The 12,007-nt window shown below is 37.2% G+C and overlaps 1 protein-coding gene across 1 annotated transcript; it reads left to right on the forward strand.

Annotated features, from left to right (window-relative positions):
* Nucleotides 1-235: 235 nt before the first annotated feature.
* On the forward strand, nucleotides 236-11,758 carry LOC138701341 (U3 small nucleolar RNA-associated protein 6 homolog). Its single transcript, XM_069828126.1, has 4 exons — nucleotides 236-1,544; nucleotides 3,860-3,986; nucleotides 7,778-7,915; nucleotides 11,569-11,758. The coding sequence occupies exons 1-4, from the start codon at nucleotides 1,465-1,467 to the stop codon at nucleotides 11,611-11,613; spliced, it is 390 nt and encodes a 129-aa protein (XP_069684227.1). The 5' UTR covers nucleotides 236-1,464; the 3' UTR covers nucleotides 11,614-11,758.
* Nucleotides 11,759-12,007: the final 249 nt, after the last annotated feature.

The raw sequence follows: 12,007 nt of genomic DNA on the forward strand, positions 1-12,007 counted from the left end.
AAAGATTTCGCTGGAGTACTGGGAGCAGCACAAGAAAACACGTCCACTCTCAACTACGGTCTGACCGGAACTTAGTCGCTTAGTTTTGTTTTCATTCCAGAATATTGAACTTTCCCGTGCAATTCGGGTATAAGATGCATTATGAAAATGCTTATAAAGAGCAGAGTAATTTTATTATTCCATAAGGCTCTCACAGACTATGCACTAGACGATAATCAATGTGTCGTTGTTAACACTCATCCTATGGTATTTAATCTCATACTTAGTTGTGCAGTTACTAATTCAGCTTTGTTCTTTGGAGACACGCTGTAACGCAACAGTGTTTATCAAAAATGATTGCTTGTGGCACATTGTTGACATTTTCCATACTGTATCAATCACTGCTATTTCTAATCGATGATTACTATTATGCCAAACAATCAATTGAAGATGCAAGTTGCACAACAACTGCATGCCTTCCAAGTAAATTATAAATCCAATTTCGTGATGAAAAGTTATTGTCCTCTGGAGACTGTTGAGCTGGATTTTGGGCATGCTATCTTAAATTAGTTATACTGGTCACTTATAAGTGACATTCCTTAGATTAGAAGTTTAGATTTGGCCTTGGCGGGGCTATTTTCTTTAAAATAGCCTATTCCCAAGTCTATAATCTTTTTCTTGATTTAATATGTGAAGTAATAGTTCATTACAGTTTATGGATGGAAAGAACCATATACAGCTCAGAAAATATTCATGCAGTTCTTTTCATAAAGCAAATGTGTTCATCGTAAAATTATTGGCAGTGTCGCTTGTTATGATGCCTTCAAAGTTATCTACAGTAAATATATCTCCAAAGAGATAAAGAAATAACATTTTCTCCCTTGAAATCTTCAGTAAAATGTTAATAAAGAAGTAAGTTGGGTTTGCTTTGGTGAAGTATACTCGACAACAGCACTGAATCTTGTAACAAATATACAATTCCTTATCAACTGTGAAAGTCTCTTAGAGGAAAAACGACGCAAGTGACTTCCCAGTGCTCTACCTCTAAGCAAAATACACTCTTATGTATGTACATTGAAGGGTTACTTACACCACCACAACGGATCTTTCGGCGTCTTCTCGGTCTTCCTTCCACCTCTCCATATATGGGGCCGAGTGTGCTTCGAAGTATGTAGGGCCGTCAGACTCCTATGAAAAGAAAAAAAAAACTAGTAATAGTTTACGCTTGAAAGATATAACTCTACTACACATTTCATTTCTTTTATTATTAAGCTGTAGTGGCCTATTTAGTATAACTGAGTGCTATTACAACAATATAGGCCTATGTCCAACTTTACTGCTCACAATGGGAGCTCCTCACTGAAATGGTTTCTTCTGGTAAATAGCTGACTGGAAGGATATTGATAATTTCACATCTCCAACATTTTCAAGACAGAAAAATTCTGATAACGACAATCTAGATATTATAATAACTAGTTTGTACACATGTATATGGGACAGAAGGGGAGCGGAAAACTGGGACCCATGATGCCCTCGCAGCTGCTAGTGGAGTTACGTACATCCAGGTAGTCAGCAGTCCGCTGGTGGAGTGAAGGCTGCTTTCCAGCAGATTACCTTATCATTGTTGTCGTACATTACTGAAATGAAATTATATAAATATGTGGAAAAGATACTTTTTAATTGGAGAAAAAAATTACTAGCATTAATCTATATTTTCCAATTCAGCATTCCAATATAAATAAATTATGCAAACCTATTATTCTTGCTTCCAACCATTACAACCCAAAATTTGTTGCATTGTATAATTTGTCTATGTAATACATTTACATTAATAAATTGATTGAATGCATATAGAGTGTTAGTTGGAAGACCGGAGGGAAAAAGACCTTTGGGGAGGCTGAGATGTAGATGGGAGAATAATATTAAAATGAATTTGAGAGAGGTGGGATATGATGATAGACTGGATTAACCTTGCACAGAATAGGGACTGATGGCAGGCTCATGTGAGGGGCGGCAGTGAACCTCTGGGTTCCTTAAAAGCCATTTGTAAAATATTTGTAAAATTGAGTGAATATCTGTTTTTTAAATACATTAAAATATATTCTTGCATATCGTTGGTGTTCGTGTAAAATGTCATAATATATTATATTGTATTATATAATATATTGTCATAAACATATTATGTTAAAAAAATCCAAACTATTTTTTCCCTCTAGACATGCATTATTTTGGTGCTCACATATAATTGCAAAACATCACAAGAATGGATATTTGGCTAAAGACATCACGGCCTCTTTGAATAGAGCAAGACACAAGAAGCAGCAGCCCATCATAGACTCACTAGAAGCGGAAAAACCAACCACAGCCTGTCTACCATTCACAGGGAAGTTGTCGGGAAAGATAAGCAGACTGCTCCACAAACATGGAATAAAAACAATCCACAAACCTCCGCCGAAAATCAGGAATAAGGTCAGATCAGTAAAAGACGATCTAGGCCTCAGAGTACCAGGGATCTACCACATCCCGTGTGAATGTGATGCGGCTTACATTGGACAGACTGGACGCACAATAACGACGCGTCTTTCGGAACTCAAAGAAGCATCAGATTAATGCAGCCCAAAAAATCCGGATTGGCTGAACATTGCATTGAAAAAAGCCATAGGGCTAATTTCAATAACACCGAGGTCCTGGCGAAGTGTTCGGGCTACTGGGATAGAAGAGTAAAGGAAACCCTTGCCATAGCGGCGGAACGCGGTAACCTGAACCGGGACTCGGGTCTCCAACTAAGCGCGGCATGGGCACCGGCTATTAAATTTCTCAAAGCCCGGATGACGGGCCGTCATCAGCGGAGGACACATGAGAACTCGTCCGCCGAGCCCACCGTGAGACCCAAGGTCATTCAGCCGAAAAGCACAAAGCAACATGACACGTCGGCCTCATTCTCGCCGCGGTCCGCACTAATAACAGCCAATCGGCGCACAGCTCCTCGGCTGACCCCTCCCTCTGGCACTATAAATTAAGGAGCTGGGTACCCTCAGATATCATTTAACCCTGAAGATGAGGAAGATGAACATCCTCGAAACGTCGGTGGATCACCAACTTATGACCTGGCTGGAAGCCCGAGAAAATTTCGAACTATCAAGTCGCCAGGAAAGCTTCAGTAGTTATTTCAAAATCACAACATTTTGAAATCTGTAAAGTTTCATGACTTTCCAAATGGGTCAGTTTGTGACTTGCATTGATTTGACACGGAAATACTTGCATATGCGGTGAGTCCCTCTGACAGGCTGCCAAGTTACATCACTGGTGTGTGACTGGCTGATACTCTTCAGACAAACTTTGTATATCACCAGTGCTTTTACATCACTCCCTTTCATTTTTATATAAATCGAGATAATATGAAATGTGAGTAGAGGTAAAGTGGAATGAAATTTGTAGAGCTGAGGGAAACAGGAGAGTTTCAGAAAAAACCTTTTTTGCAGCAATTGTCATTTCATTCGATACTAGGGTGCTGAATTTTGTTACTGTATACAGACATATATATGTACTTACTTACAAATGGCTTTTAAAGAACCTGCAGGTTCATTGCCGCCCTCACATAAGCCCGCCATCGGTTCCTATCCTGTGCAAGATGAATCATATTAATCATATCCTACCTCCCTCAAATCCATTTTAATATTATCCTCCCATCTACGTCGCGGCCTTCCCAAAGGTCCTATTCCCTCCGGTCTCCCAACCAACACTCTATATGCATTTCTGGATTCGCCCATACGTGTTACATGCCCTGCCCATCTCAAACATCTGGATTTAATGTTCCTTATGTCAGGAGAAGAAAACAATGTGTGCAGTATGTATATGTATTATTTTTATTATTTTTCAGAGGAATTGTGAAAAAAAGAAAGGACTTCGAATACAAAATTCAGCGACATGCCAAGTGCAAAGAAGATTATCTGAGATATATTCAGTTTGAAATGGATCTTCTTAAAAGAGTGAAGACCCGCCGTGAAGTGAGTTTAAGATGATTAATAGAGGATATTAATTATAGCTGTTTGTGTAGTGTGTGATATTGACATCATTTGGAGCTTGTGTTTCTGTATATGTCAGTGAGTTCTAACCTTCTCAAAAACTTGTACTTGTAATGGATTAATACTTGTAGAGTTGCCAGGTTTTCATAATGTAAATAAGGGAGAGTTGTAACATTTAAGTTGGAAAATATGAGGAACTCCTAAGAAAGAGATGGAAAGAAATCTGTGACTGCCGTCTCCAAGCATATACTAATACTACCACGTTAAAGCACAGTATTAGAAAAAAAATGCCTTAGTTTTACACCATTGAAACTGTTATATTACAAACTATTAGTTTATAAAATTTAGAAGGAACATTAATGATACAGATGGGGAAGAGATATGTTTCAGTTTCATTTTTTATAAATGCAACATGTCATCATTGTTTAATGCAGATAGAAACACTCAGTTTGGTTTCAAACATTTTTTTTTTGCATCTTCACTTATATGAGCACTATTCATAAAGTAACTTAAGTTTTCATATAGGCCTAGAGCATGTAGTAATCCGTATAGCAACGCCATCTTTGCAGTGAATGTTGCATGATTCAATTCTCTTTGAGCAGTGGTACAGAGAGGATCATGCGGCTGTTACTCACAGTTCTACATACGTTCAAAATGTGTGCTCTTAATTAAGAATCCTATGAGCTGTAAGATATGCTCAGTGATACGATTTCTTGTGGCGAAAACTGTTAAGGGGCTGAAATCCATCATGTTGTGCTATGGGGTGGTTTTTTTTTTTTGCATGACAATGCTCTCCCGCATAATTACTATATCTGAATTGCAAAATTTCAACTGAGAAGTGTATGGTCACTACATGGGTTGGATAAAAAGTTATGGCAACACTGCTGTCACGTGACTATGGTGCGTTAGAGAGCTGCCAACTGTGTGGACATGAACAAGGACTGTTAGATGAGTTAGTGCAGCCAGTGGCGACAGCACTCTGTCAATCTACTGCAGTGTGTAGAACGTTGACTTTCATAGGGATAGTGCGAGCGCCCTAAGACCACGTTTACAAAACTAGAGCAGTGTTCCTGGATCAAAATTGAAGTGACACGAGGTCGTAGTGCACAAGAATGTTTTCAGGGACTGCGTGAAGCATGTGGCGATGCAGCATTGCCATATCATACAGTGGTACGATGGGTTAAAGTGTTCCGGGAATGCAGGGATGCCATTCAGGACAACCTCCGTACAGGACGACCCCATGTGGTGGACAACATAGTTCAACTCCTTGCTTCCCCGTTGGATGCTGATCGCTGATGGACTGCACGTGAGTTAGCAGCGGAAGTTGGAGTATGTCACAAAACTGTCCTCCACATTCTGCAAGACATTCTGGGTTACTACAAAATTGCAGGGCGTTGGATACCCCATGAAATTTCCGATGTTTAACAAAGGCACTGCTATGCAGTCACACAGGCCTTGTTGGACCGGTACCAAAGGAAAGATGACGACTTTCTTGGACGAATCGTTGCTATGGAGCAAACCTGGGCTCGCTCATACGAACCAACCAAACTTGAAACGTCAATCAAATGAATGGAAGCATCCAGGTTCTTCTCGTCCGAAGAAAGTGCGCTCTACACAAAGTGCTGTGAAGGTGATGTTCATTGCGGCGTATGACATTGATGGGGTAATACTGCACCACGCTGTACCTCCAAGACAGACGGCAAAGGCGGATTACTACTGCAGGTTCCTGCAGCACCACCTTCGTCCAGCCCTCAGGAGAAAACGACGACATTTGGTGGTACAGAATCCCATCATTCTTCATGATAATGCAATGAGTCACACTGCTGGTGCTGTCAAGGACCTCTTGTGCCACTGGCAATGGGAGATTCTGGAACAGCCACAGTACTCACCCGATATGAGTCCATGCGATTACGATCTTTTCACCAAAGTGAAAGAACCACTGAGAGGGACCCGATACAACACCAGGGATGAACTTATCAGTGCTATAGGGCAGTCAATACGGAACATCAAAAAAGATGGACGCCTTGATGGTGTACGATGCCTTCCAAACATTTGGCAAAAGGTAATAAATAAGGGGGCGACTATATAGAAGGTACGTAAATGTTGTACCCGTGTGAATAAAGCCATGTCAGAAATATCGAACTGTTGCCATTACTTTTTATCCAGCCCTAGTATATAGCTCTGATTTGGCATCTAGTGATTACATATTTTCATACATAAGAAGAAGTGGCTTGTAATGCATTGCTTTGATGATAAGTTGCAGTCAACATTGTAGGTTTGCTTCAGTCACAGGCAGAAGACTTTCATGACTGCAGTATTCAAAATCTCATTAAGCACTGTAATAAGTGTCTGAATTTAGCCAGATACTATTGTTGCTGCACCTCCAAAATCCACTATGTGCATTTAAATAGATTTTTCAAAAGGAAAAGCATTATCTACTTTCGGTATAATTTCATCGTTTTTCATGTATGATTGAAATTATACCGAAAGTAGCTTTGAAAATCAAGGGAATTAAAAGTGATAATGCTTTTTGTCTCCTGAAAAATCTGTTCAAATGCACATAGTGAATTTTGGAGGTGCAACAACGCTACGTAGGAAGTTCGTGGTACCATCTCCAAATACACCTATAACTTTTTAAAATCAAAGGGATTCACATTTTACAATGTTGAGAAAATCCTTAGAGAAATTCTAAAGGACTAAATTCAAATTTTGCAATTTCATCTCTATTTTAAGTAGTATGATTCACTTTAATTTTCTTTTGAAATTAATTGTATGTATTTTCATTGTTTCATTATAAACTCTTATATATCGTCGGTTTCTTGGTAAAAGTGACCAAGTCACATTCTAAGGCTTCCAAGCATTATGAAAATTTAAGACATAATTTTATATTAAAAACTAATAATATAACACATTTACCTTCAAAATAACGTGTTACTAACATCTAGAGAAATAAAGTTATCTTTGGATGGATCATTAAATCTTTAAATGCCTTTTAACAACAATTTTGAACTTTGGACTTGGTCACTTTTACCAAGAAACCGTCGATATGTATTTGTTTTCTGGATCCTTGTGGTCACCCTTATTGAAGGGCAGATGATTTTATTTTATAAATCTGATGTGTGCAAAGTTTGTAATTTCAAATGTTGTAAATAAATCTTGTAATCATAGTGTAATTTTTGTTACAATAAAATTGAAGTTACTTTATGAATAGCCCTCATACGATACATGGTCCATCAACGATAAATTACTGTACCAATAACCATGTACAGTTATTGCTTGGGAAACACAGCAGCTAGAGGTTTGAATTTATCTGCTTCATTGTCACGTTTCTAAAGATGTAACTGTAACTGTTTCTTATAATTTTGCAACACAATAACCATAAAAACAGTAAGAGAAAAAAATATAAATAAATAAACCGTTGATCATGTATGATGTAATGTCTGTAAATACGGGATTTTTGGTATCCCGTTGCATATGGGTTGAGTTATTGAGGTCTCAAATGTGGGACACCTGGCAACCCTAAGTACTCTACTTACACAACTATAGTGATTTCTCGTCCAGTGAAAGTATAAAATAGTGTTCTATGAACATTGTTGTTTTTGTATATCTGAGTTGGAAGAGGTGGCTTTTTTTTTTCTGATTCTCTGATTAATGATATCATGAAATGGACATAATATGGTGAGTCTCCTTGTCAGATGTTTATATATGACCAATTAAGTGATACACATATCTTGTTTTGTATTTATTGATGCATATTATGTTCTTTTTTTCAGAACATGGGTTTGGGTAACAAGAAGGACGTTGAATTTGCAATTGCAAATCGAGTTAACAGACTCTTCAGCAAGGCCATCAAAAGATTTCCAAGTGATGTGCGAATTTGGATCTCGTACATTAAGTTCTGTAAGCAGATGGTAAGTTGTATGACATGTGTTGTGTTGATGGTGAGAGATTATATAAGAGCAATATTTAGGCAAATTTTGGTGAAACTCTGTAACCAGTTGTGCTTCTAATTTATTTCTGTATGGAAAGTCACAGAAGAACTGCCAGGAAGAAGACCACTGGGAAGACAGTGTATTCCACTGTTGTGGAGTAATGGTTAGCATGTCTGACCATGAAACGAGTGGGCCCAGGTTCAAATCCTGGTTTGGACAAGTTAAGTTACCTGGTTGAGATTTTTTCCAGGGTTTTTCCTCAACCCATTAAGAGCAAATGCTGGGTAACTTTAGGCTCTGGACCCTGGACTTATTTTGCTGTCATCACCTTCATTTCACTGAGATGCTAGATAACCATAGCAATTGATAAAGTGTTGTAAAATAAATCAACTAAAAGAAAAGACCATGTATCAGATATTTAAACTATAGATCAAGCATAATTGATGGGGAGAAAATGTTTGTTTGTATAATTTAGTCTACTATTGTTTCTTCTGCAGTAAAAAGCTTTCATGGCTTGTAAAGAAGAAGAAGAAGATGATGATGATGATGATGATGATGATGATAATAATAATTATAATAATAATAATAAATATGATGATGGTGATAGCTCCCCATTAGACAGTGGTTTGGAATTTTGACTGCCAATACCAGGTATCTGACTTCACATCTCATTGAGATCAAATGGAATGTTTCAGAGAAAGATGGTGTTAGGATAGGTTATCCTAGAGTGCTCTCACTTCTTCTAACACTATTCCATGAGTTATGTACCATCACCTTAATTTTACCAATTCACGAGAAAGTGCGTGACCTCTACAGCCAGCCAACATATTCTCCAACACACAGCAGGGGTTTTATAACTGATCAGTCGCTTGAGGTGAACACAAATGGAAGAAGTACTTTTCATCATCATCAACTCTTTAAGGACTAGGAGATCTCTCCTGTTCCGGCCTCATGTTTTCTGCCATGTTCTTGCAGACCTTCCTAAATCTCTATAGCTAGAAGGTTGGTATCTTTATGTCTGTAGTGAATTGATGAAAAATGAATGAGGAAAACTGAACATTATACTTTTATTGAAGAAATACTTCTGTTTGTAATACTTAATTTTGAGTAGTCCTTATGTCTTTCCCACAACACTTTGACATTGCGGGCTTGTTACAGATTTAAATATGCCTTATGAATGAATTTAAAGGGACTATTAGTACAGCCAAACACATCTGTTGTTGGAAGTAAACAAGATCTTGGACAAAGAATTTTCTTATAGAGAGAAGTTTTAGAGAAAGTTTTCAGAGTCCCTTCCCTGATAAAACAGTTAGGCCTACCAATTAGTGACAAAACTTTGAGTGACTGGTAAAAACTGAGAAGAGAAAAACGTATATTGGTACTGTGCTTGATTTGGAGCTTGACCTTCAAAGTTATTGTGCCATTCAATACAACCTGTGCGAGTTTTGAAAAACTTGGTGCATCAAACAACAAAATTTATTTGAAAAGTAATGCATTCTTATCAGGTGACGTAAACAATTTCAACTTGCTTTGGGAAACAGTAAGATATAAGCTGCGAGTACAGCAGATGGTAGTCATTTGAAATATCTACTCCAAATAACAGGTACATTCACTTGTACATTTTTCATCATAAAAACATGTAAAATATGAGACAAAACTAAATGTCCCAGTTTCTTGATGATATTGGTGTTTCAATAGAACATTGTGTAGTTTCTGATTTGGAAGGAGAATGCTTTATGTACTTGTGGAATCAAAGACATGGAAAAAACTACCTAGGCCACCAGCATAGCTCAGGCAGTAAGTACTCGTACATTTAGCTGCTATCTTAAAGCTATGCTTGAGTGCGTGTGTTCAATACCTGGTTGGGGTTTTCCGATTTTTTCTGTAAGGCGAATATCAGATAATCACATGGCGAATCATGGGCCTCATCTCGCGAAATACATTCCTTCATTGACGCTAAAGAGTCTAGTAGTTGAAACAGCATAATTAAATAACCATCGAAGAAAAGAAAGAAAGATATACCATCTGTCCACATCCCTGCAATGAAAGATGCAATATTTGCACAGGAAATAGTACTGAGCCTCAGAAAAGAAGATTAACCTGACAATGTAAAACAATCGCTTTGAAACTTTTCAAAGTAAATTAAATAAGTAAATTCTTAACTGTAAATATTTAATCTTTAAAGATTATTCAGACAAGTCAGACCAGTGTACTGGAAATGGAGACAGGCAAGTTTGTGATGTTCAGATTGTAATGACATGTCATTCTTCTTACAAGAATGCTACAAAATTTTGCATGCAAAGGAATATTTTAGTAAAATATTTGAGATGATATTTTTCGCACATTTTTTCTTTGTAAATTTCCATGTTTGTAAGCAAACATGTGATTAAACTTGTAATGTGTAGTGGGCGGATGTTGACGACCTAAAAATGTACTTAAAATTATCAATAAAATGCCCTTAAAATAATGAAAAAATGACATCAAATTAAAAGAAAATTACATATAAAAATTATTCACCATACTCACACCACAACTTCTTAAAAATTAGTCACCTTGTTTCAATAATTGCCCTGCAAATGTTGGAGAGAGGAGGCAACTTCCTGGAATTCGACTACGATGAGGGAAAAGAGCATGCAACAGAATGAAAGTTTTAAGGGAAAACTATAGATTTTAATGAGGGTTTACAATGAGTTTGTCGGGGATGGTCCATGTCAGTGCCTTCATTCTCCGTCTCCTTCTGCTCTTCACTTTTGTTAACAGACTTTCCAGATGTGGAGTGTAAATGACAACAAACATTTTGGGTGCAACGTGCATTTTTGCAATCTTTGTGTTAAAAATACTGTCTACTGTAGCACATCCCTTCCAAACCATATTGGGGACACAACATCCTATTGTCCAGGAAACGGTGAAAGTTTCCTCCTTTCCAAACATAAATTCTAAAGACACCCTCGTACCAACAAAAGAACAGTAGCGTCAAAACCCTCACTTAAATTAAGCTGTTGTCAAGCATTTTATATTACTTCTGTTTGTGGGGTGAAGCCTTCAGTGAAATGAGGAATGCACTTTAGAGTTTGTTCCAAACTATAAAACTCAAACTTCACTGTTATTCACTTATTCAGTAGGTAATTACTAGTAGGGCCTACTACTCATCTGTTTGCTTAGAAAAAGATTTAACAGGCCTATATGTAAAGAAGGACGTAAAAGGCATTCAAAATGATCTAGAAGTTCTTCAAACTATTAAAAATGACCAAAAATTAGTTCAAAAACGTAAAAAAATGCAGTGTAATAAATTAATTTTTTACGTTGATATTAATGTAGAAAGGATTTCTATATTAATAGGCATCATCCTAATGTGAAAAATAATAAGATGACTTCATCAACATCCGCCCCCTAGTAATGAGTCATTTTATTTACTTTATGTATCATAATAACCTTGAAACTTAATATTTCAAAATTTGCATTGATATTTTGAATTTATAAAGTACAATCCTGATGAGAACATTTTGAAAATGTTTAAAAAGAACAGGGATTCTACAATTGTTAAATGATTAGGGTTCAACGTGTTAAAGTGTGTTTCTGTTTACTGAAATAATATTGCAGTGTGGTTTTTTTTTATATTAACGCTTTTTTAGAGTTGTGGGTCGCACTCTGGCACAAATGATGCAAGTCCACAGTGACAAACCCAATTTGTGGTCCTTTGCTGCCAAGTGGGAGTTTGAAGAGAATCATTCAGTTGAAAATGCTCGCCAGTTCCTTCTGCGAGGTCTGCGCTTTCATCCTGAGTCCAAAGTACTCTACAATGAGGTAAGGCAGAGTAAAACTAATTGAATCGGTTGGAGCTAAAAGGAACTAAGTCAAAATATGCAGTTTTGGATTATGCAACAATTTGAACAATGAATGTCATGGGTATCGAACGCGGTGGAAGAAGGAACTAAGGCTTTTAAATATTCTTTTGTCTTCTATGATATAAAGATATATACATTTGTGTTATTAGTGGAATGTTTTTTGCTTCTCCTGAAAAGTTGTGAAAAGTGACTTAGTTCCTTTTAGCTCCGACTGATGCAATTGTAA

This window comes from Periplaneta americana, chromosome 6 (genome assembly GCF_040183065.1).
Source record: "Periplaneta americana isolate PAMFEO1 chromosome 6, P.americana_PAMFEO1_priV1, whole genome shotgun sequence".
Lineage (NCBI taxonomy): Eukaryota > Metazoa > Arthropoda > Insecta > Blattodea > Blattidae > Periplaneta > Periplaneta americana.

Bases quoted from the DNA above. Each gene is read 5' to 3' on its own strand.
- LOC138701341 (XM_069828126.1), top strand. From the start codon at position 1,465: ATGTATATGGGACAGAAGGGGAGCGGAAAACTGGGACCCATGATGCCC. The intron at 3,987-7,777 runs GTGAGTTTAAGA...TCTTTTTTTCAG, and splicing joins GAGTGAAGACCCGCCGTGAA to AACATGGGTTTGGGTAACAA. The intron at 7,916-11,568 runs GTAAGTTGTATG...ACGCTTTTTTAG, and splicing joins TTAAGTTCTGTAAGCAGATG to AGTTGTGGGTCGCACTCTGG.